The sequence below is a fragment of the Dryas octopetala genome, chromosome 2, assembly GCF_963921425.1.
Source record: "Dryas octopetala chromosome 2, drDryOcto1.1, whole genome shotgun sequence".
Classification (NCBI taxonomy): Eukaryota; Viridiplantae; Streptophyta; class Magnoliopsida; order Rosales; family Rosaceae; genus Dryas; species Dryas octopetala.
The window spans coordinates 8,815,656-8,841,018 of record NC_141367.1 but is presented as its reverse complement, the minus strand read 5'-3'; the positions used below and the strand labels follow the sequence as shown (position 1 = coordinate 8,841,018).

The following is a 25,363-nucleotide window of genomic DNA, read 5'->3' as shown; positions in this document are numbered from 1 at the left end:
AGCACTGAGATATTGGTTAAATAGTGATTCACTCAAAAAGCATATGTGAGCGAGTTTATGCATACAAATTCAAATTACTCACATATATGTAAGAACGAAAGCACAAGTGAAAGAAAAATGATCTCATGAAAGATACCAAATACCCGAAATCAAATCAAAATACAATATGCTTCCATCCCATCTAATCTCCACATTAAGACTACACTTCACCTAAGATCATATAGGACTTTTACATATGGGTTGTAATGGGGCTAACGGTGAAGGGTTTTAACAAGAAAGGTATGGAAAACACAAAGACTTAAGGGAACCATAGAGAATCAGGTTTTACGTTGTCATTTCATTCTTATACACTTTGGCAACAAGGCTTGCATTCTTGAATTTGCACACTTGTGATACACATGCCTACCCTTTTCACTTTCTTTTTCTCTTTTTTTCTTTCTCTTCTATTTTCTTTTGGGCACGGCAACATATTCAACTCCTTTTCTTTTCTTTTTCACATTATTCCCAAGCCTTGCACACAAATGAACAATTATCATGAACCAGTTCTCTACAATCCCTTAAGTATGGGTAGAAATACACAATGGAAAGGTACTTCCCCCAAACTAGGGGCTGGCACCGGTAACATGGTTAAGAAACAAAAAGGCTGACAAGGCTCAACAAGGCAACTAGGGGTATAAATAAACACAAAAAGGATGGCTAGAATGGCACAAACGAGACAAAGAAGGCCTAAATCATTTCCTAGGTTCCATGTAGTTACAACATGCTTCAGTTAAATTGAGATGGAAGTTCTATCATTTGATTTAAAATGATGCACATTTCAAGCATTTGATCAAGTGAAAGATAATGAGATCATGCAAACTCTAGATATTCAATGAACGTATGGAGTATTAGCATATAACCCTCAAAACAGAAGAATTAAAGCTCGAATCTCACAAGGGGTATATAAGTTCACTAGAAGCCTAGATCCTACAAGCATGCAATCATTTTCAGTCTAAACTATATCGGCATTGTAATCCACACAAAGATAGCTCAAATATGCTCAAAATGGGTTATATGTCAAAAGAATAATCAAAAGAACTGGTGTCATCAATTCGACCAAAGTATGCAAGATCAAAGCATTTGCAATTCATCAGTGGTGGACAGGAACCTAAAAGTCATAAAAACAAAAATATTTTTGGTATTTTTCAAAAATTTGAAGGAGGAAAATCTCAAAACCTAAACCTAAAACTCTTCCCCCAAACTTAAATGAAACATTGTTCTCAATGTTTCGAACTAAGCATGCAATGAATCATTCAAGTTAGGAAGACAAATACTCTAATGACCTAGAAACACACCACAACCAACAAAAAAAAAAAACTAAAGGAAAGCACAAGGTTAAGAACTCCCTGATATCCATGCAAACAGCCATAGGGCAATGTTTATTCTCTCCAAATGTTGGGTTGCCTCCCAATCAGCGCTAAGTTTAGAGTCTTCAGCCAGACTTGGCAGTACATCACGCTAATGGAACAGGATCCTCCAAGAGCATGTTCTCCTCCGAACGCTCTATATTAGCCTCCAAGTAATGCTTAAGCCGATGGCCATTCACCTTGAATGTATTCTTTGTCTTTGTATTGCAGACCTCGACTGCACCATGAGGGTAAACATTAGTAACAGTAAATGGACCATACCATCGAGAACGAAGTTTACCTGGAAAGAGTCTGAGGCGAGAATTGTAAAGCAAGACTTTCTGACCCACTTCGAAATGTTTCCTCAAAATGGCCTTGTCATGGTAGACCTTAGTCTTGTCTTTGTAAATTCTAGAACTCTCATAAGCCTCATTCCTGAGTTCTTCCAACTCACTCAATTGTAGCTTCCTATGGTCACCTGCCTCATTCATCTTAAAATTGAAATGTTTAATAGCCCAATATGCTTTATGCTCTAATTCAACAGATAAATGACATGGCTTACCAAAAACCAACCTATACGGGGACATACCAATGGGAGTCTTATACGCTGTACGATAAGCCCATAGAGCATCTAAGAGGCGATCTGACCAATCTTTCAGGGAGGGGCTCACAGTTTTCTCCAAAATTTGCTTAATTTCCCTATTACAGATCTCAGCCTGTCCACTTGTCTGGGGGTGATAAGGTGTAGAAACCTTATGCTTGATACCATATTTGCTCAGCAAGGCCGCAAATAATCTGTTGTTGAAGTGAGATCCTCCATCACTAATAATAGCTCTGGGAGCGCCAAATCTTGCAAAAATATGATCCCTAAGAAATCTGAGGACAACTCTAGAATCATTAGTCTTGGATGGAATTGCTTCCACCCATTTTGACACATAATCAACCGCAAGCAAGATATACAAATAACCCTTGGAAGACGGAAATGGGCCCATGAAATCAATGCCCCAAACATCAAAAATCTCAACAATAAGAATGGGGTTAAGAGGCATTTGATTTCGTGAAGAAATGTTACCCAACTTTTGGCACCTATCACAAGTGGTACAGAATGTATAAGCATCCTTGAACAAACTAGGCCAGTAAAAACCACACTGCAACACTTTTAGAGCCGTCTTCTTTGCTCCACCATGTCCTCCACATGCATCAGAATGGCAAAATGTTAGTATAGACTGAAACTCAGATTCTGGCACACACCTTCTGATGATCTGGTCGGGGCACCACTTAAATAGATATGGATCATCCCATATATAATACTTAGCCGTGCTGATGAGCTTCTCCTTCTGAGCTCTCTGTATATCACCTGGAAGTTCTCCTGTAACAATATAATTAACAATATCAGAGTACCAAGGAGCATAAACAGACAATGAAAACAACTGCTCATCTGGGAATCGCTCATTCAGAGGAAGGATGTCCTCCTCGGCAGTAGAACTGTGCACCAATCGGCTAAGGTGATCCGCCACCACATTCTCTGAGCCCTTCTTATCTTTGATCTCTAAGTCAAACTCCTGGAGCAACAAAATCCATCTAATCAGCCTGGGCTTCGCATCTTTCTTTTGTAGAAGGTACCTAAGCGCTGCATGATCAGAAAACACAATCACTTTAGTTCCAATCAGATATGACCTGAATTTTTCTAAAGCAAAAATGACAGCCAAAAGCTCCTTCTCTGTGGTGGAATAATTCAGCTGGGCATCGTTGAGAGTCCGACTGGCATAGTAGATAACATGTGGTATCTTGTTCACTCTCTGCCCTAACACAGCTCCCACAGCATAATCAGAAGCATCGCACATCAGCTCAAATGGCAAACTCCAATCAGGAGGCATAATGACTGGAGCTGATGTGAGAAGAGTCTTCAATCTGTTAAATGCGGCTAGACACTCCTCATTGAATTCAAACGGCACCTCCTTGGCCAACAATCTACTCAAAGGTCGAGCTATCTGGGAAAAATCCTTAATGAACCGCCTGTAAAAACCTGCATGACCAAGAAACGATCTCACATCTTTAACTGTCAAAGGTGGTGGAAGATTACTTACCAGATCAACCTTGGCCTTATCCACTTTTATCCCTCTACCGGATATGACATGGCCAAGAACAATACCCTGTTGTACCATAAAATGACACTTCTCCCAATTCAAAACCAAATTGCATTCCTGGCATCTTTCTAAAACCAAAGCAAGATTATGTAGGCATTTATCATAAGAAGAACCAAATACACTGAAGTCATCCATAAATACCTCTATTATATTCTCCACCATATCCGAAAAAATGCCAAAGGGCATGCGCCTGTAGGCAAAAGTGCCATAGGGACAGGTAAATGTCGTCTTCTCCTGGTCCTCTGGGGCTATAGCTATCTGGTTGTAGCCTGAATACCCATCTAGAAAGCAATAATGGCTATGACCTGCAAGACGTTCCAACATCTGATCAATAAAAGGTAATGGGAAATGGTCTTTCCGAGTACCTGAGTTAAGTTTCTTGTAGTCTATGCAGACACGCCACCCTGTCTGTACTTGAGTTGGCACCAGCTCATTTGCATCATTTCTGACCACTGTAACACCAGACTTCTTAGGAACCACCTGCACCGGACTCACCCATTTTCTATCTGATATGGGATAAATAATACCCACATCTAGCAACTTCAACACCTCCTTCAGCACAACTTCCTTCATCACTGGGTTGAGTCTACGCTGAGCCTCTCTAGTCGGCTTAGCTCCATCCTCCAACAATATCCTGTGCATACACCTCGAGGGACTGATTCCCTTGATATCTGCAATACTCCACCCAATTGCTGTTTTGTGCTCTCTCAGCACTCTCAACAATTTCTCTTCTTCCTCTGCATTAAGGTGGGAAGCAATGATCACCGGTAATGTGCTTCCCTCACCCAAATAGGCATACTTCAGATGCTCAGGCAAATCCTTCAACTCTAGCTTAGGTGCCTGCAACACAGAGGGTACAAGTTTTGTATCAGAAACAGGTAAAGGCTCAAAAGCAGAAATATACATACCTGAACAGCGGGGTACGGCCTCTAAGTGAGCCAAAATGTTCTCAACCTGCTCATCCTCATGCACAGCCATAGGGCTATGAATCAAAGCTCTATCCAACGGATCACTGCTACAAGTCACATTAAACACCTGTTGACAAACCAAATCCATAACATCCACCCTAAAGCACTCGTGCTCATCACTGGGTAGTTTGAGTGCCTCAAACACTCTGAACTCAATGGTCTGTCCCTGCACATTCATAGTTAGTGTACCCTGTTGCACATCAATTTTTGTACCTGCAGTGGCCATAAAGGGACGACCAAGTATCAAGGGTAATTGTGCCTCATACATAGGTACGGCCTCCATTTCCAAAACTAGGAAAACAGCCGGCAATATCAATCCATCTACTCTCACAAGTACATCTTCCAAAATTCCTCTGGGGTACTTAACTGATCTATCAGCTAACTGGATACTCACAGAGGTCGCCTTCAGCTCACCTAAATTCAGAGTCTCATACACAGAAAATGGCATTAAATTCACAGAAGCACCTAAATCAAGGAGAGCTTTCTCAAACTTACAATCTTCAATGATACAAGGGATAGTGAAGCTGCCTGGGTCCTTGAGCTTGGGGGGTAGCTTCCTCTGAAGCACTGCTGAAACCTCCTCCGAGACCTTCACTGTCTCGAACTCTTTGAACCTTCTCTTGTTCGTGCACAAGTCCTTGAGGAACTTTGCATACCTTGGCACTTGCTTAATCGCATCTAGAAGGGGAATATTGATCTCCACCTTCTTGAATATCTCCATAACACCCTTCAGAGGGTCCTCTTTCTTAGCCTTCTGCAACCTGCTAGGAAAAGGAGCATGTATAGAAATCAACTTAGAAGGGTCAGATTGTACCTGAGGTAAGGGAAAACCCTTGGGAACTACCACATGGTTGCCTGAAGATGGCACAGAAGAGTCTAAGGTACCCTTAACAGGTTCGGCTATGATCTCAGGTGCATCTTCTAACTCGACACCTTCCTCCACAACTTCTTTCTCCTCTTTCCCAACTATCTTACCCCCGCTGAGAGTAATTGCATTCACCTGCTCATTGTTCTTGGGGTTAATGATCACTTGCCCTGGAAGTCTCCCTGGCTTTCTTTGATTCAGTGCAGTAGCTAACTGGCCCATTTGTTGCTCAAGATTCGCAATGGCCCTATCAGTCTTCTGCATATGTGTCACTGACTTCTGAATGAAAGACTGTGTGCTCTGAGCCATGAATGCAATCAAATCTTCCAAGGACTTCTTCTGAGGCTGTTGTTGTTGATAGCCCTGATGTTCCTGATGTTGTGGAAATGAACCTTGAGGCTGTTGCTGATTCTGGTTATTACTCCACCTGAAATTGGGATGATTCCGCCACCCTGGGTTGTAAGTAGGAGAGAATGGATCATTCCTGGGCCTCTGATTATATGAGTTCAGCATGTTGGCCTGTTCTTGCACAAACTCAGGGAAATCGGCACCATGAGAGCAAGAAATCGTTTCATGTCCAGGTGTAGCACAAATGGCGCAAACCTCCAATGATGGAGCTTTCTGATTTAGGGCAAGTATGACATCCATCTTGCGTTCCAGCCGAGCGATCTGCGCATTAGATGCAAGATTATTAGAAGTATTGACCTCATTAACACCAGCGCACTTACCTCGAGTATCTGAATGCATTGTTTCTCTTGCCATCTCTTCATAGAGGTCAGAGGCTTCCTGGGCTGTCTTATTCCTGATAGAACCACCTGAAAAATTAATCACAGCATTCCTACTTGCAAGGGTTAGTCCTTTATAAAATATGCGCATCAATAAGTTCAAAGGAAGTCCATGATGTGGACATTGAAGTAGCAATGTATTAAAACGCTCCCAAGCCTCTGAGAATGACTCATCTTGTTGAGAAAACTGCATAATCTTATCTCGCAGCATTCCTAGAAAAGAACTTTTCTAGGAACTTCTTCTCAATTTCATCCCAAGTCCTCAGTGATCCAGGTTTCAAAGAATTTAGCCAAAACTTAGCTTTATCCTTCAAAGTGTAAGGAAACACCCTCATCTTGAGTTGATTCTCATTCACACCTGTCAAGGGCAAAAAGCTCACAGCATTAAATATATCTTTAAGGTGAGTTAGCGGATCTTCACTAGGTAAACCATGAAAAGAGGGTAGCATATTAAAGTGAGAAGATTTGAGCTCATAATTTCTTGCAGCAGGTGGCAAGGCAATGCTTGAAGGGGACGCAGGGATGGTCGGGATGTCTAGATCCCCCATGTGTTCCACGTTGTCTTCCTCGGCCATAACTTTTTCAAATTGGTGAGAGCTTGATGAAGATGTAGGAGACGGTGTAGGGGATGGCAAAGGTAGACGTGCTGCTGCTCGAACTAACTCCGCCTTACTCTTTTCACAAAACAACCTGATTTGGGCTAATCTCTCATCCAAATGAGTGTCCTCAATTGACTTGTTAGGATCTGGCTGGGACATGCACAAGTACCTACAAAATAAGAGACAAACACATTAGAACCACAATTGAACAACAAGAGAAAAGTAATTTTCGGACTCTTTTTTTTTTTTTTTTTTTTAAATAATAAACTATGTAATTAAATAAATACGAAAATCAGAAAACTAAAACAAGTTAAAAACGAAAAACTAAACACAATCCTACAACTATGACTCACGGCACACGAACAAGGACAAAGGGAAAACAAATTAAGAAAAAGAAAACAGCAAATAATCACTAAATAAAAACACTAAAAGAACGCACTAAGATTGTCACAAAGATCAAATCTAGTCCCCGGCAACGGCACCAAAAGCTGTTCGTTTTAAATTTAATACTCGCAGTGCACGAATCTATATATAATATAGATGGCAAGCAAGGTCGATCCCACGAGGACTATTGTTGATCTTTAAATGATAATCCGAGTGCTAAAGAGAAACAATAAAACAAGACACGAGTGGCTGCCCAAGTTGTCACGCCTAGGGCAGCTGCTCACTTGAAATGAAACGCACGCACACACACGAATGGGAGGGAGTTTGTATGACTTGAAAACAGCAAATTAAACCTAAACAAAAACTAAGATGCGCGACTAGCAGAGAGTATGAAACAGCAAGTTATCTTGTGAAAATAGATTGATAGATGATACTAGGACTCTAGGACTTTACCACTAGACCTCATATCCAATGTCATGGTGCAATTTCTGAAACCTTTAATTCCTATCGATGAATGCATTCGCATATTCACCTATGGCATAGCATGAAATGCATGATTCCCCAAATGTACAAACTAGTGCATGGCGTCTACCCTAGTTTGGTACCCTAAATGCAACCTAGGCATGGCATCTACCTAAGAACGCAGCAAGGTCCATTAACACACAAATGGGATTATGAATGCAAATAAAACCCTAAGGCATGGCGTCTACCTTAGGTGCATTAGTATTGATTTCACACAATTAGAATTCAGCCAATTACTAAATCCTAAGTTTTTTATCACTTGTATTAGGGGCTGATTGGTTGTCCTCACCCTAAACTGATTAAATTCTAGATGCAATAACCCTAGGTGATCAATCAAGGATTATAAACACATAGAGAACAATGATAAAAGTGAAATCAAAATCATCAAATCCATGGAATTAAATAAACAGCAACTACATCACCAATCCATTGAATATTCGGCCTAGGGCTGAATCCTAGGCCCTAGAAAACGTGATTAGTTCATGCTAGAAAACAAGAACAGCCACGAAATCATGTTTTTCATCTAACAATTACAAGACAAGAAAAGAAGAAGAGAAAACACCCCAAAGGAGAGCTCACGCCTCCAGCAGCCTCTCTCTCTATTTTCTGATTTTTTTCCAAGTGTGTGTACCTCCAAAATGAGAGAAAGAGATGCATTTATAAGGGTGTGCGGCAGCTAGGGTTTCCAAGGCTAGGAAAATGCGGCTGCTAGGGTTTGGGCTTAAGTTGTGCACGCAAGGCCCTAGGGCTTCCCTCTCTTGCGCAAGGTGTAGCTGGTCCTTATGGGCTTCCATGTAGCTGATCTCCTCCCCTTAATGAGCCTCCAATAAATCAGGAATTAAAATGAAATAACTAGGGTAATATCAAATCTGATTTTTTAGAGCCCAATTAGGAAAGGAGAGCCTTGCAAGGTGCGACCAGCCCTTCTCTCTTAGCACACACGCCACTTCCTATGTGGTTTGGGCTGGGCTTCCATTTCTTCATGCTCTTGGACCCTTTCTTGATCTTGGGCTTCCCTTTAAACAGCAAATATTCATTTAAGCTCAAAATGGGCTGATTTGCATCCATTTAATTCCTATGAGCTTTCCACCTACAAAAGAGAAAAACACAAATAAATAACATAAAATATAGGGACTAAGTACTAAATACATGAAGATAGAGGGCCTAAAATGCAAACATTTAAGGACCCAACACTAGGATTCCTTGAAAATGAAGGATTCCTTATCCATTTCGACTTCTCGTAATGACCATATTGCCCCTGGGGTCTCCTAGTGTCATTAGGACTCCTTTCCCTAGTTGGGTTAGGTTTCCTAGTTCAACCAGGATTTCATGTTCCAATCAAGATTTCTCATTTCTAGCTCCGCAATGATAGTTCTAGACTTGATGTTTCCTAGTGTGACTAGGAATCCTCATTTGACTAGGATTTCTGCACTTTTCCTGGTTTGACTAGGATTTCACTCGTTTTCCTAGTTTGACCAGGAAATATCTCAAAATGGCTCCATTTGCATCCTTTTCTTATTTCTGCTTCATTTGACCTGAAAACACAAAAACAAGACAAGAAACACAAAATATCGAGTTCTAACACTCTAGGTTAAGGAATTAGTATCATAAAGTGATGCAAAATGCACACTCATCAGCCTTCTGCACGTGACAGAGGAGTGATCTTCAAATTTGATTCTTCCATTGTACCTTAGAAACAAGAGAAATCAGCAAGAACCAAAAATAAAACCTAACTAAAATGACTTAACTAAAATTAATTAAACTAGCAATCAACACAAATAACAATTCCCCTTAGAACTAGTGTATAATCTATTTGATTAAGTTATGAATGATCAAGCATACCCGAGATTTTTGGTGGACGGTTAGGTTGTTTTTAGAGTCCTAGTGTAGTTTCTGTTTTGTTTTGCTAGGGACTAGAGTTGAATGTTTTCTTAGAACAAAATAAACATCTATTTCATTCCAAGTATACTCGCAAGTGCACGAATCGCATCAGTAGCAAAGCGTACAAGCACGAGGTCTATCCCACAGGGAATGGTTAATACACAACAAATCAATTCAATTAATTAATAGAATAACTTAAATGGGGGTTTTTGGAAAGATGGAAACACACACACACCACACCACACGCACACACTCTTTATTCTATCTTGCAATGTTAAGTTTTCAGTTTCAAATCAGATAAACATGCAATAACCATCCAAGGCTAATGACAGTTAATTTGAACACAACATATTAAAGTTTGACTGCTAAAAAGGTTTGGCTAGTTACTTTCTCGCAATTGTTCTCCTAATGCATAAACTAAGAGCTTCTTGGGCCTTCCTTAGCCAGTTAACCTACATGTTCCCTAGTTCAAGCTAAGGCAGCTGTTACCCATGCAGGAGTCATTAAGTTTTATGAGAACGTCAAACATGCACAACATATAAGCTTTGACTATTTCCTTATAGAGGTCGCCCAACCCCACTACCAAGAATAATCCCTTATCCCCTTGTTACTTGTGGTTTAGTGTCTTTGACTATTTCACAGCTAAACCTAACAATTAAACTAGATGCAATTACCCTAAGGTGGCCAGTCAAAGGACACGAACAACTAGTGACGGGTTCTAATAGATAGTGGAAATTTAATACATGCAAACATCAAACTAACAGACCAAGAGACGGATAAACGATTTGTTAAAGCATGCAAATCCATTAATCAACCTACAACTAACATGCAAGATAGAATAAATAAACCTACATAATTAAAATAGAAAAGAAAATCTGAATAATATAAATAAGAGCAAATTACAATTTAGTACCTCAACTTTACATGTTGTTTCAACTTAGTACCCCAACTTTGAAAACTTGCAAAAAAGTACCTCAATTTTCATTTTGTATCAACTTAGTACCTCAACTTTGAAAACTTGCAAAAAAGTACCTCAACTTTCATTTTGTGTCAAAATAGTACCTCCGTTAGTTTTTCTGTCAAAGTGGCAGGGATATTTTCGTCTTTTCCTTAAATTTAAAAAATAATAATTTTTTTAATAAAAAAATTCATAAAATTAAAAAAAATTTCATAAAATTAAATTTTAAAAATAATAATTTTTTTTAATAAAAAAATTTCTTAAAATTTCATAAATTTTTTTTTTATTTTATGAAATTTTTTTATTAAAAAAAATTTATTATTTTTAAAATTTAAGGAAAAGACGAAAATACCCCTGCCACTTTGACAGAAAAACTAACGGAGGTACTATTTTGACACAAAATGAAAGTTGAGGTACTTTTTTGCAAGTTTTCAAAGTTGGGGTACTAAGTTGATACAAAATGAAAGTTGAGGTACTTTTTTGCAAGTTTTCAAAGTTGAGGTACTAAGTTGAAACAACATGTAAAGTTGAGGTACTATATTGTAATTTGCTCTATAAATAAATTTCCAATCCATGTTGGAAAGCAAACTAATTAAACAAAACAATTAAAAACTAGAATCAAACAAAAGAAATAAGAATTCCAAAACAAAAATAAAAGAACATCCCTAGAGAGTGGCAGCAGCGGCGGCACAAGGTTGCAGCAGCTCGACTCCTTCCTCCTCCTTCGGTTCAGCAGAAAAATAAAGAAAGAGAGATGATGGTGGCTGCGGCAAGGGAAGAGAAATAATGGGGGCTGCTAGGGTTCCTAGGCTGCGTGAGAAAAGAAAGAGAGAGAAAGGAGGCTAGGGTGTGCGGCAAGAAGAGAGAGAGACTAGGCTAGGGTTTATGAAATTTCAGAGAGAAGAACCTTTGAGTTATAAAGATGTATTTATAGAGGAGAGTAGGGCTGAGATTTCTCTTTCTCTTCAATGTGGGATAAGTGCATTCCTTGCACACCAAGACTTATAATTTTCGGCTAAACATGGGCCTTGGGCTGATTTGGGCTCTTTTTGGGCGTAACTCCGTTTTCAGCTCGCGGAACTGCTGCGCTACCTCCACTAAAATGACCATATCTTGAGCTAGAAAACTCGGAATTGAAATCCGTAAAATTACCTGCGAAGCTAACATCCGTATCTTTCCAACCATATATGGCATACTACCTGATTCGTTCTGGAGAATTACAGAATTGCTGTCGAAATTGGTGCTCTATTTTCCAGGGTTTTGACTTCTTTTTCAACTAGGATTCCTTGGGCTTTCTCTTTGTAGGCGTGATGGGGTAGGGTTTCAATTAAAAGAACATGGGCTGGCTGCAACAAGCAAGTGGCGTGATGGGCTTTAGGGATGCATGGCTTGCGCATGGTTGTATGACTTGGGCTGAATGGGCTGCAAGCATGCAAATAATGTGTTGGGCTGCCACCTCACCATTCTTGTGGATTTCGACTTCACCTAGGCCCAAAGCCCAATTGACTTCATGACATGATATGGTTGACCCTTGACCATTGACTTTGACTTCCAATTTTACCCCTCTCTTCTTGGATTCGAATTCATTTCTTCCCTCCATTTGATTCCATGGATGTCCACCACCTTCTAGAAGCTTCTGGAACCTTGACTTGACTGAGTTGACTTTGACCAACCTTTCCTAATCCAACTAGGATTTCTTATAAATGAAAGATTCCTTATCCATTTTGACTTCTCGTAATGACCATATTGCTCCTGGAGTCTCCTAGTGTCATTAGGACTCCTTTCCCTAGTAGGGTTAGGTTTCCTAGTTCAACCAGGAATTCCTGTTCCAATAAGGATTTCTCATTTCTGGCTCGACAATGATGGTTCTGGACTTGATGTTTCCTAGTGTGACTAGGAATCCTCATTTGACTAGAAATTTAGCTTTTTTCCTAGTTTGACCAGGAATTGACCCATTTTCCTAGTTTGACCAGGAAATGTCCCAAAACGGCTTCATCTGCTCCTATTTCCTATTTATGCTTCATTCGACCTAAAAACACAAAAACAAGACAACAGACACAAAAAGATCGAGTTCTAACACTCTAGGTTAGGGAGTTAGTATCATAAAATAGCATAAAATGATCACTCATCAACTAGCAAATGTTAAGTTTGGGGGAATTTGTTGGGTCCTTAAATGTTTGCATTTTAGGCCCTCTAGCTTCATGTATTTAGTACTTAGTCCCTATATTTTGTGTTATTTATTTGTGTTTTTCTCTTTTGTAGGTGGAAAGCCCATAGGAATTAAATGGATGCAAATCAGCCCATTTTGAGCTTAAATGAATATTTGCTGTTTAAAGGGAAGCCCAAGATCAAGAGAGGGTCCTAGAGCATGAAGAAGTGGAAGCCCAGCCCAAACCACATGGGAAGTGGCGTGTGTGCTAAGAGAGAAGGGCTGGCCGCACCTTGCAAGGATTTCCTTTCCTAATTGGGCTCTAAAAATCAGATTTGATATTACCTTATTTATTTCATTTTAATTCCTGATTTATTGGAGGCTCATTAGGGGAGGAGATCAGCTACATGAAAGCCCATAAGGGTCAGCTACACCTTGCGCAAGAGAGAGAGAGAAGCCCTAGGGCCTTGCGCATACAACTTAAGCCCAAAACCCTAGCTGCCGCACATCCTTCTTTCCCAAAACCCTAGCTGCCGCATTTTCCTAGCCTTGCAAAACCCTAGCTGCCGCACACCCTTATATATTCATCTCTTTCTCTCATTTTGGGGGTTCACACACTTGGAAAAAAATCAGAAAATAGAGAGAGAGGGGCTGCTGGAGGCGTGAGCTCTCCTTGGAGTGTTTTCTCTTCTTCTTCTCTTTTCTTGTAATTGTTAGATGAAAAACATGATTTCTTGGCTATTCTTGTTTTCTAGCATGAACTAATCACGTTTTCTAGGGCCTAGGATTCAGCCTTAGGCCGAATATTCAATGGTTTGGTTATGTAGTTGCTATTTATTTATTTAATTCCATGGATTTGATGATTTTGATTTCACTGTTTTCATTGTTCTCTAGTTGTTCCTAATCCTTGATTGATCACCTAGGATTATTGCATCTACAATTTAATCAATTTAGGGTGAGGACAACCAATCAATCCCTAATGTGCGTGATAAACAATTTAGGGCTTAGTAATTGGCTAAAATTTGATTGTGTGAAATCAATTTTAGATCACCTAGGATAGACGCCATGCACTAGGGGTTTAATTGCATTTATTTTCTCATATAAGCTTAATGAATTCTGTTTGTGCGTTCCTATGTAGATGCCATGCATAGGTCACATATAGAGTACAAGAACTAGGGTAGACGCCATGCACTAGTTTATACATTTGGGGAATCATGCATTTCATGCTATGCCATAGGTGAATATGCGAATGCATTCATCAATAGGAATTAAAGGTTTCAGAAATTGCACCATGACATTGAATATGAGGTCTAGTGGTAAAGTTCTAGAGTCCTAGTATCATCTATCAATCTATTTTCACAAGATAACTTGCTGTTTCATACTCTTTGCTAGTTGCGCATCTTAGTCTTTAAAGTAGGTTTAATTTGCTGTTTTCAAGTCATACAAACTCCCTCCAATTCGTGTGTGTGTGCGTGTGTTTCATTTCAAGTGAGCAGCTGCCCTAGGCGTGACAACTTGGGCAACCACTCGTGTCTTGTTTTCTTGTTTCTTTTTAGCATTCGGATTATCATTCAAAGATCAAAAATAGTCCTCGTGGGATCGACCTTGCTTGCCATCTATATTATATATAGATTTGTGCACTGCGAGTATTACAAATTAAAACGAACAGGCAGCAGCTAGGGTTTGGGAAGTATGGGCTTGTGGCAAAGGCTTGGCATTGGGCTTAAGTGACACACGCAAGGCTGGCTAGGGTTTCCTTCATGCGCATGGGCTGCCACCTTGGGCCTTGCGTGATGGGCTGCATGGCTGCTAGGGTTTGGGGCATGCATGCATGCATGACCCCTCTGATTTCGGCATGACATAGGCCCATGGCCCATTTGACTTGTTGACTTGTCATGGTTGACCCTTGACCATTGACTTTGACTTCCCATTTTGCCCCTCATTTCTTTTTGAATTTGAATTCATTTCTTCCCTCCATTTATTTCTATGGATGTCCACCACCTTCTAGAAGCTTCTGGAACCTTGACTTGATAGAGTTGACTTTGACCAACCTTTCCTAGTCCAACTAGGATTTCTTGTAAATGAAGGATTCCTTATCCATTTTGACTTCTCGTAATGACTATATTGCCCCTGGGGTCTCCTAGTGTCATTAGGACTCATTTCCCTAATAGGGTTAGGTTTCCTAGTTCAACCAGAAATTCCTGTTCCAATCAGCATTTCTCATTTCTGGCTCGACAATGATGGTTTTGGACTTGATGTTTCTTAGTGTGACTAGGAATCCTCATTTGACTGGATTTCTGCTCTTTTCCTGGTTTGACCAGGAATTGACTCATTTTTCTAGATTGATCAGGAAATGTCCCAAAATGGCTCCATTTGCTCTTTTTTCCTATTTCTGCTTCATTTGACCTGAAAACACAAAAAAAACGACAAGAAACAAAAATATCGAGTTCTAACACTCTGGGTTAAGGAATTAGTATCATAAAGTGATACAAAATGTACACTCATCAGTTTACACTATTACTCTTCATTTTGTAGGAACAATAAATCTGCAGCATGACAGGTCTAGAGAGGTTCTAATGAACCTAAAATGTTCTACTTTGTCCCAGTTTAGATGGTACAGATATTTTTCTTGCCAAAGTTTTTACCAGAGATAATTGCCATCAAGAATTCTGTGAGGAAAAGTTTGTGTCTGGTCTTCCCCCTTTATTTGCCGAAAAGGTTAGAAACAGGCTTAAAACAAAAAATGGAGGAAGAATTCCTTATGGACATATTACTTTTGGAGGGTTAATCTCGGAATTTGTGCGGAGGGTCTAGCTTTATGTGCAGATATGAAGCTAAAGAAACAATTAGAAAAAGAAAAGTTCTCTAGAGGAAAAGAAATGGGTTTTCCAAAACCCCAAAAATCTTGAAAAGAAAATCAGGAGGGAAAACCTATAGGAAGTATCCAAGGTGTAAGCAAACCTGGGGAGATGATTTTAAAAATGACACATTTCTTAAAAAGAAAAATAAAAGGTTTTCAAAGGATAAATCTACAAGGTTTAAAGATAAAAGGCCACCAACTTGTTTTAAATGTGGAAAAATTGGGCATTATAAAAATGATTGCAGGGTAAAGATAAAGTTAACTCTCTTCAAATCGATGAATATCTAAAAGAAGGACTTCTCAGTATCCTTCAAAATTCAGAAAGCTCCTTTAATGAAGAGGTGTTAGGTTTAGAAGATAGTGAACCAGAAAATTTCACAAGTTCAAGCAGTCAAGACTCAGAGACAAATTGCATCTGTAAAAGGATCAAGAGTATTGAGGTAAGTGTCTTAACTAGCCAAGATAACCTTCTCCTAGACCTTATTGATAAAATAGAAGATCCTGCCCAAAAAAGAATTGCCTTAGAACAATATCTAGGGATGATTAAAGAACCACAAAGAAAAAAGGAAAATGCCTTCACTTCCCCTATTGAACCATACAATTTCCAACATATCTTAGAAATGTTAAGTGCTTCCAAAAGTATGACTACTCAAGAAACAACAATTCCAGATCTTAAAAGACAAATGCAGCAGGTGAAAGAAGAGATCAAAGACCTAAAAAGAAGGGTCAATGCTCTTGAGTTATCCAAACTCTCAGAACATTTTGAGGAACAAGAATTCGAAGACGAATTCTCAGAAGAAGTAGAACGAATCAAAGGGAAGAAGGTAAGAGATTCTGACTTGGAAAACAGAGGAGGTACTAGCTTAAATTATATCAACCAAATTGATAAAATCTTCTCCCAAAGATGGTTTGTTGAAATAAATATTTTGATAAACCAAAAGTATGAATTTTTAACCATAGCCTTAATGGACTCAGGAGCAGATTTGAACTGCTTAAAAGAAGGCTTAGTTCCAACTAAATATTTCTCGAAGACTACCCAAACCTTAAATGCAGCCACTACTACAAAAAAGCTCATACATATCACTAGATTAATATCAGTTTTAAGGGTATTCGATATAATATGGTTTTTAATATCGTTTAAAAGTTTTTTTTTCAAAAAATGATATTTAAACTAGTTTATATATCATCAGGATTTTGAATGTGATATATTATGTGGGACAAATTTATTAACCCTGATTTAAAAGTGATATCTATACAAATAAATGATGCTTAAATTTTAGAATGGGAAAATAGGGGTACTGTTCGTGACTTTAAAAAAATTTTGCAGCCCGCGTTTATACACTTAGACTCACACACCCACACTCAGTCACTCACATCCAAACTGAACCAGACTCAAACCCACACCCTAACTCATCATCTTCTTCATCAATCTCTAACGAAGATATATGTATTGAGCTCGAAGGTTAAGCTAGCTAGCTGGTTTTCCAATCCACCCAGCCTTAAGACGTTGAGAGCGAACGCTTGCAGATCGAGATCGATGGGTTGAACGCGCGCGAAGGCTTGCAGAGAGCGAAGGTGACAGAGAGACAGAGAGAAGTCTGAGAAGTCGGGAAGTGAGAAAGAGAGAGGAGAGAAGATTCTGGACAACGTCGCGAGATCGAGATCAACCCAGAGAACCCTTCCCGATACCCCCCCACCCAGCCTTCGCGATTTCAGGTATTTGATGAGATTGTTTTGTTATTTTTTCTTTTTAATTTGAATTTTAGATTCCGGATTAAGGGTTCTAATATCTGCAAGTTGTTTGAACATGTATGCATTGCTATTTGGGTGTTTTGTTATTTGGGTGTTTTTGGAATTTGGATTTGTTTGTATTTGGGTGTTTTGTAGATTGTTTGAACTTGGGTCTGTTTGAATTTGGGTGCTGGAATTGTTTGTATTTAATTGAAATATGGAACTTGGGTCGACTGTGTTATGAATTTGGGTATGTGGTTAATTCGTTTGATTTTGGGTTTGAGGTCTAATATATTATGTGGGTTTTGCAATTAAGGGTAGAGTTGTAGGTAAAGATATATAGGTTTAAACCCAATACATTGCCAGGCTTCAACTAGGTCATATGGTGTCAATATAATTGAATATTTGATGAGTTCTAGGTCAAGGTATATGTGTTCTTTAGATGAGTTTCTGCTAATTAAAATTGACATTAATAGTAGTTATATATTATCAGTTAATATGCTTCCTTTTGCATATGTTTAATTGGGTTCGTATTGAAATGGTATTATTTTGTGTAAGAGTATGGATAAAATATGGATGCATGCTGATAGAAGGTCTGTGGAGTATGAGAAGGGAGTTGAGAGTTTTTTGAGAATTGGATTACAGAATGCTACCAATCCGAAGTACATCCATTGTCCTTGCTTGAAATGTGTAAACTTGAAAAGGCATACCGTTAGAGTGATTAGGGAGCATCTATACTTTAATGGTTTTGACACAAGGTATGCAAAGTGGATATGGCATGGTGAATTTGCTGGTTGTACAAGTAGAAATACAGAAAACGAAAGAGAACCTACTGTCTGTGGGTCCGAAACAGTAAACATGTGCGAAAGTGCCTTTGATAATTTCCATGATAATCCATACGAGTTTAGTCATTATGTTGATGAAGGATTGAGACCCTTATATGTGTTGTATGTTTTCCTAGAGCAATTATAATAAACCTTTTTAACAACTCTAGGTTAACTCGCAAGTGCACGAATCGCTAAGTAGCAAAGCTTACAAATACGAGGTCGATCCCACAGGGAATTGTACTAGCGTACGATTACTAACTCAATTAAATTCAATTAACCCAACTCTGACTCACACACGCAAATGGGGGTTTTGATTGGTTTTAAGGCTAAACTAAACAAACAGAGAAATAATCAAACTTTAAAATGATAACTGAAAGATTCAGATAAAACAATAATAAAGAAACACTAGGGGTCAGAATCCACCACTAGCATACCATTCACTCTACTATGGATATTAACAATCAATAGATAAACATGTTGACAAAGTTCGTCTACTAAAAGGTTTGGCTAGTCACTTTTAGCAATTACTCCCCTTACTGTGCATAAACTAAGAGCTTCTTGGGCCTTCCTTAGCCAGTTAACTTGCATGTTCCCTAGTTCTAAGCTAAGGCAGCTGTTACCCATGCAAGAGTCATTACGATCTGTGAGAGTGACAAACACATAGCGCATAGCTCCAAATTAATGTACTGTATGTCATCTATGATCTCTTTTCTCATGAATATTATCTTAGGATATCCACTTGTTGCCTATTGAAACTATCATCCTTTCGAGCTTATTTAGTTTCACAACATATATCTAGATGCATGCAACCTAAGGTGATCAGTCAAAGATGCGAAACAAATAGATTCAATTTAAACAGAGATCCAAGATTCGTCAACATGTAAATAATTAAAAATTAATAATACATAGTGAGAGTAAACAGCATCGCTAGGGCTTCATCCTAGCCCTAGCCCAATATTCAGCTACACATAATTAAATTCACAAATAAATAATGCATAATTAAAACAATGAAAATAAAAGGAAGGGAGAGAGATCAAGCCGGGGCAGCAAGGTGGAGGTGCGGCTGCAATGGTGGTGCGCAATGGGGCTGCTCGGCCTTGGGCTCCACGGCGAGGAGGCTGAGGTGCTCGGCAAGGTGGCAGCAAGGTGGTGATGGCTGCGGCTTCACTTGATCCTCCTTCTTCAGTTCAGCACAAAATAAAAGAAAGCACACAAGAAAAGGTGGCTGCTAGGTTCGGCCACAAAAGAAAAGAAGAAAAATAAAATAGAGAGAAGGTGGCTGCGGCACAAGAAGAATAAAGAAAGAGATGGTGGCTGCTAGGGTTTGCTTCAGAAAAATAAAAGAAAGAGAAGGAGGCTAGCTAGGGTTTCTGAAAATTAAAGAGGAGAGAAGAGAACTTCAGAACAGAACCCTCTCCTTGAGTTATAAAGATGTATTTATAGAGGAGAGTGGGGCTGAGATTTCTCTTTCTCTTCAATGTGGGATAAGTGCATTCCTTGCACACCAAGGCTTATAATTTTCGGCCAAGCATGGGCCTTGGGCTGATTTGGGCTCTTTTTGGGCGTAACTCCTTTTTCAGCTCGCGGAACTGCTGCGCTACCTCCACTAAAATGGCCATATCTTGAGCTAGAAAACTCGGAATCGAAATCCGTAAAATTCCCTGCGAAGCTAACATCCGTATCTTTCCAACCATATATGGCATGCTACCTGATTCATTCTGGAGAATTACAGAATTGCTGTCGAAATTGGTGCTCTATTTTCCAGGGTTTTGACTTCTTTTTCAGCTAGGATTTCTTGGGCTTTCTCTTTGTAGGCGTGATGGGCTAGGGTTTCCTTGGGCTTTGGCATGTGGGCTGCATGACTTGGGCTCTAGAGTTGGCGCATTGGGCTTCCTCTTGGGCTGGCGCATGCATGCATGCATGGCCCCTTCAGATTTCGGCATTGCATAGGCCCATGGCCCATTTGACTTGTTGACCTTGTCATATTTGACCCTTGACCATTAACTTTAACTTCCCATTTTGCCCCTCATCTCCATTTGAATTTGAATTCCTTTCTTCCCTCCATTTATTTCCATGGATGTCCACCACCTTCTAGAAGCTTCTGGAACCTTGATTTTGTAGAGTTGACTTTGACCAACATTTCCTTGTCCACCTAGGAATCCTTGTTGACTTAGGATTTCTATCTCACTTGGTATTTCACAATTACCATTTTGCCCCTCATGATTCCTATCTTCATTAGGACTCCATTTCCTACTTGGATTAGGTTTCCTAGTTGAAATAGGATTTCCTGCTCCAACTAGGATTTCTCATTTCTGGCTTCTGATCATCATGGTTCCTTCTTATTCAAGCTTGATCTTTCCTTGTGAGACTAGGAATCCTAGTTTGACTGGGATTCGGCATTTCCTAGTGTGACCAGGATTTCTCCACTTCTCCTAGTTTGACTAGGAAACGTCTAAAAATGGCTCTTTCGGCTCCTTTTCTCTTCTTTGCTCATTTTATCCTATAAGAACAAAAACAAACTAACAACACACAAAATATCGAGTTCTTGCACTCTGAGTTAGGGAGTTAGTATCATAAAATAGTGTAAAATGAGCACTCAACACACCCCCAAACTTAGATTTTGCTAGTCCTCGAGCAAAAAGAACAAAGAAAAGACTCAAGACAGACTCAAAACATCCCAACACATGACTTCATAAGTGCAGCCATAAATAGCATAGTCAAGCAAGATACATATAGAATTTATTCCTCAATCTTTAATAATGCTTCAATTAACATACCTTACTCCTCTATGAAATATATAGACCATCCTTGACACAAACCCAAGTGGTTAGACAAACAAGACTAAATCAGCATACACAAAATAGATTCAACTCCAATTCTCACTAAGGCATACTCTCAACAGTAAAACGCTCAGATATTGGGTTAACACGTGCACTCAAGTATATGTGAGAGATGATATGATAAACAAATACAAAAAGCTCACATATTAATCATGAAAGAAAGGCACAAAGAAACAAAAACATTGATCTCAATAGAAGGAATTAAAATACTTGGAATAGAATCAATAACCATAAGCTTCCCTTTTATCTAGACTCCACATAATGAACCACATTTCTCCCAAGATCAAATAGGACTTTTATGTGGGTTGTAATGGAGGCTTAGGTTAGGATAAGGTATTGAAATGAAAGGGAGAACAAAGGGCTACAGACTATGGATTTGCACAAGGAAATCAATAGAGGCATTTTTTGCATAATTTGTACTCATAGCTCAAATTCGAACACCTTTCCACTTCCATCTTTTGAAATCGTCCCTTCCCTTTGATTTTTGATTTTTGATTTTTGATTTTTTTTTTTTTTTTTTTTGAAAGGGAACGACAAACAATCTTAAACACAATTTCTTTTCCTTTTTCATCAAGCTATGCATAGACATTTCTTTTCAACCTCACATTTTCACCAACTCCATGCAAATTCATAGGTAAGGTAAACGGGTAGAGGAGTGAAACTCCCCCAAACTTAGGGTTTGGTATAAGGGTGAACAAAGAAAAGGTCATTAGGCTCAAAATGTTTGACTAGGGTTATAACATAGGGTAGGCTTTAGGCTATGGGTTAAAAACAAACAAGGCCTAATATCATCTCCTAAGATTTATGTAGTTATATCCATGCTTTGCATAGAATAAGAGAGAAGTTCTAGCTCATTGATTCACAATTATATTCCAAGTACTTAATCGAAAGAAAGAATAATGAGATCACAACGACTTTATATGACAAGAAAATATTAGAGTAATGTTAACACTCAAAAATTGAAGTACAGGGCTCAAAAGCTCACTTAGGTCATACAAGTCTACTCTATTAAGTATATGCATCTCTAAGCATGCAAGTCATCACTTAAGCTCATGAAAACAAGGCCACAAGTCCATAGAGTTGTAAAGCATGTTACGAAACAATACTAGATAAAGAAGAATACATACTATATATACAAGCTAGACATGCTCAAAATAACCATACATAATGAAATCAATTAGTTGGGGACTCAAGACTTAAAACAAACAAAAAGACTCAAAAACACTGTTGCATGCTTCTAAAGATTCGAATCCATCACTACGGTGAATGAAATCTTAAGAACAGATGCATTTTAATGTGGGTTTGATACCCTTAATTTACAAAAAAAAAATTTTTTGTTTTTTTGTTTTTTTGTTTTTTTAACACACTAAAAACGAAAAATGCGTTGCATTCCCCACCCCCAAACTTAAAAGAAACATTGTCCTCAATGTTTAAATGAATGACAAATGTAATGCACAATGTAATGAAAAGAGGAAGGGAAAAACAACAAATAAAACAAAACTACTGAACTGAGCAAAGAGAGGGTGAAAACGTACCTTGGCTGATGTGAAAATGGCTTGCCCACGCATATGTACAAAATCACCTCCTCGTCGTCATCCATCCCTTGGGTTGCCTCCCAAGAAGCGCTAAGTTTCACGTCTTCAGCCAGACCTAGTCTTGTACTAGAAATCAATTTTTTCTTGGTTCAGCTCAAAATCAGGTTCAAGGAAAGGTTTCACACGATGACCATTGACCTTAAATATGTTCCCATTCTTCGGATTTTTGATTTCAACTGTACCATAAGGAAACACTCTAATCACCTCATAAGGTCCGGTCCATCTTGAACGCAACTTGCCTGGGAAGAGACGTAATCTTGTATCATATAATAACACCTTCCCTCCAACAAAGAATTCTCTTGGGCGTAGCTTCTTATCATGGTATCTCTTGGTCCTTTCCTTGTACAACTTAGCATTCTCATATGCGAAATGTCGTATTTCCTCCAGCTCACTAAGTTGCAACTTCCTTTTCTCACCAGCGGCATGAATATCAAAATTGAACTTCTTAATCGCCCAATATGCCTTATGCTCAAGCTCAACTGGCAAATGACAAGCTTTCCCATAGATCAGTCGAAACGGAGACATTCCAATGGGCGTCTTGTAAGCGGTGCGATAAGCCCATAATGCATCATTAAGCTTGGTAGACCAATCCTTCCTATTGGCGAGCACCGTTCTTTCCAAAATGAACTTAATCTCACGATTCGAAATTTCCACTTGCCCACTCGTCTGAGGATGGTAGGGAGTAGCCACTTTATGCCTTATTCCATATTTCTTCATCACGGCCTCAAACAGCTTATTGCAAAAATGCGACCCCCCATCACTAATGATTGCTCTTGGGGTACCAAATCGTGCAAAGATATTGGTCTTAAGGAAATTCAAGACCACTCGAGCATCATTAGTCCTACAAGCGACAGCTTCCACCCACTTAGACACATAATCAACTCCTACCAGAATGTACTCATATCCAAAAGAAAATGGAAATGGTCCCATGAAATCTATACCCCAAACATCAAAGATCTCAACTTCCAACATAAAGTTCAGCGGCATCTGATCACGAGCAGATATATTTCCCATCTTCTGACATCTATCGCATGTGAGGTAAAACTGATGACAGTCATGAAAAATAGTAGGCCAAAAGAAACCTGCTTGAAGAATCTTGTAAGCAGTCTTAGTTCCTCCTCCATGGCCTCCACACTCTTTAGAATGACACATCTCAATGACATTCCTCTGCTCCATTTCCGGTACACATCGTCTTATTAACTGATCTGACCCATATTTGAACAAATAAGGATCATCCCACACATACTGTCTGACATCATGCAAAAACTTCTTCCTTTGGTAATGTGTCAGATCATTGGGCAACACTCCACCTGCTAAATAATTTGCTATGTCAGCATACCATGGAGTAGTCAAGATGGCAAAAAGCTGCTCGTCCGAGAATGACTCTCGTAACGGTAGTGTGTCCTCTTCAGACTGTTCCTCATTGACGAGTCTACTCAAATGGTCTGCTACCACATTCTCACAACCTTTCTTATCCTTGATCTCAATATCAAATTCCTGTAGCAACAGAGTCCATCTAATCAACCTCGGCTTGGCGTCTTTCTTATTCAGCAGATACTTGAGAGCGGCATGATCCGTGTAGATGATGATCTTAGACCCAATCAAATAACTTCTAAATTTCTCCAAAGCAAAGATCACAGCAAGCAACTCCTTCTCTGTAGTAGAATAGTTCAACTGTGCATCATTCAGAGTCCTGCTTGCATAATAAATCACATGTGGCAGCTTATCGACTCTCTGACCCAAAACAGCTCCAACAGCATAATCACTTGCATCACACATAAGCTCAAACGGCAAGTTCCAATCAGGTGGCATAATGATCTGAGCAGAAGTGAGTAGCTTCTTCAATTTGTTAAAGGCAACCAAGCAATCCTCATTAAACTCGAAATTCACCTCTTTTTGCAATAAGGTGCACAAAGGCCTGGAGATCTTGGAAAAATCCTTGATGAACCTCCTATAAAACCCAGCATGGCCTAGGAAACTTCTTACTTCCTTAACACTCGATGGAGGCGGCAATCTCTGTATCACATCAATCTTGGCCTTATCAACTTGTATGCCCTCCTTTGAAATCACATGACCCAATACTATCCCTTGTTGAACCATGAAGTGACATTTCTCCCAATTAAGCACTAGATTGGCTTCTTGACATCTTTTCAGAACTAAAGACAAATTATCCAGACATGCATCAAAAGACGAACCAAAAACAGAAAAATCATCCATAAATACCTCAATGATTCGTTCCACCATATCGGAGAAAATAGACATCATGCATCTCTGAAATGTTGCGGGCGCATTGCACAATCCGAATGGCATCCTTCTATAAGCAAATGTACCAAATGGACATGTGAACGTGGTCTTCTCTTGATCCTCGGGCGCAATAGCAATCTGATTGTACCCACTGTACCCATCCAAAAAGCAATAGTGACTATGGCCGGCCAACCTTTCCAACATCTGGTCGATAAATGGCAAAGGGAAATGATCCTTCCTTGTTGCGGTGTTAAGCTTTCGATAATCAATACAGACACGCCAACCGGTTTGCGTCCTTTGGGGAACCAACTCATTATGCTCATTCTTCACCACAGTAATACCACTTTTCTTCGGCACCACTTGAACATGACTAACCCACTTCGAATCACTGATAGGATAAATAATACCAACATCCAACAATTTGATTACCTCATTACGCACAACTTCCTTCAGAGTTGGATTCAGTCTTCTTTGGGCATCACGGGTAGGCTTGGATTCCTCCTCAAGTAAAATTCTATGCATACATACTGTGGGTGAAATACCCTTGATATCGGCTATGGTCCATCCCAATGCTAACCGATTTTCCTTCAGAACTCTCAAGAGTCTATCTTCCTCGCTTGCAC

At 39.3% G+C, this 25,363-nt stretch overlaps 2 protein-coding genes across 2 annotated transcripts; both read right to left on the bottom strand.

The window, feature by feature from the left end:
* Positions 1–1,492: 1,492 nt before the first annotated feature.
* On the bottom strand, positions 1,493–6,343 carry LOC147292890 (uncharacterized). Its single transcript, XM_086230962.1, has 4 exons — positions 4,028–6,343; positions 3,148–3,343; positions 2,581–2,946; positions 1,493–2,334 (listed from the first exon to the last, which is right to left on the bottom strand). Exons 1-4 carry the CDS (start codon positions 6,341–6,343, stop codon positions 1,493–1,495), a joined length of 3,720 nt encoding a protein of 1,239 aa, XP_086087088.1.
* Positions 6,344–6,347: 4 nt separating this feature from the next.
* LOC147292889 (uncharacterized) lies at positions 6,348–25,262 on the bottom strand. Its single transcript, XM_086230961.1, has 5 exons — positions 25,116–25,262; positions 24,194–24,386; positions 23,630–23,992; positions 23,083–23,377; positions 6,348–6,918 (listed from the first exon to the last, which is right to left on the bottom strand). Exons 1-5 carry the CDS (start codon positions 25,260–25,262, stop codon positions 6,348–6,350), a joined length of 1,569 nt encoding a protein of 522 aa, XP_086087087.1.
* Positions 25,263–25,363: the final 101 nt, after the last annotated feature.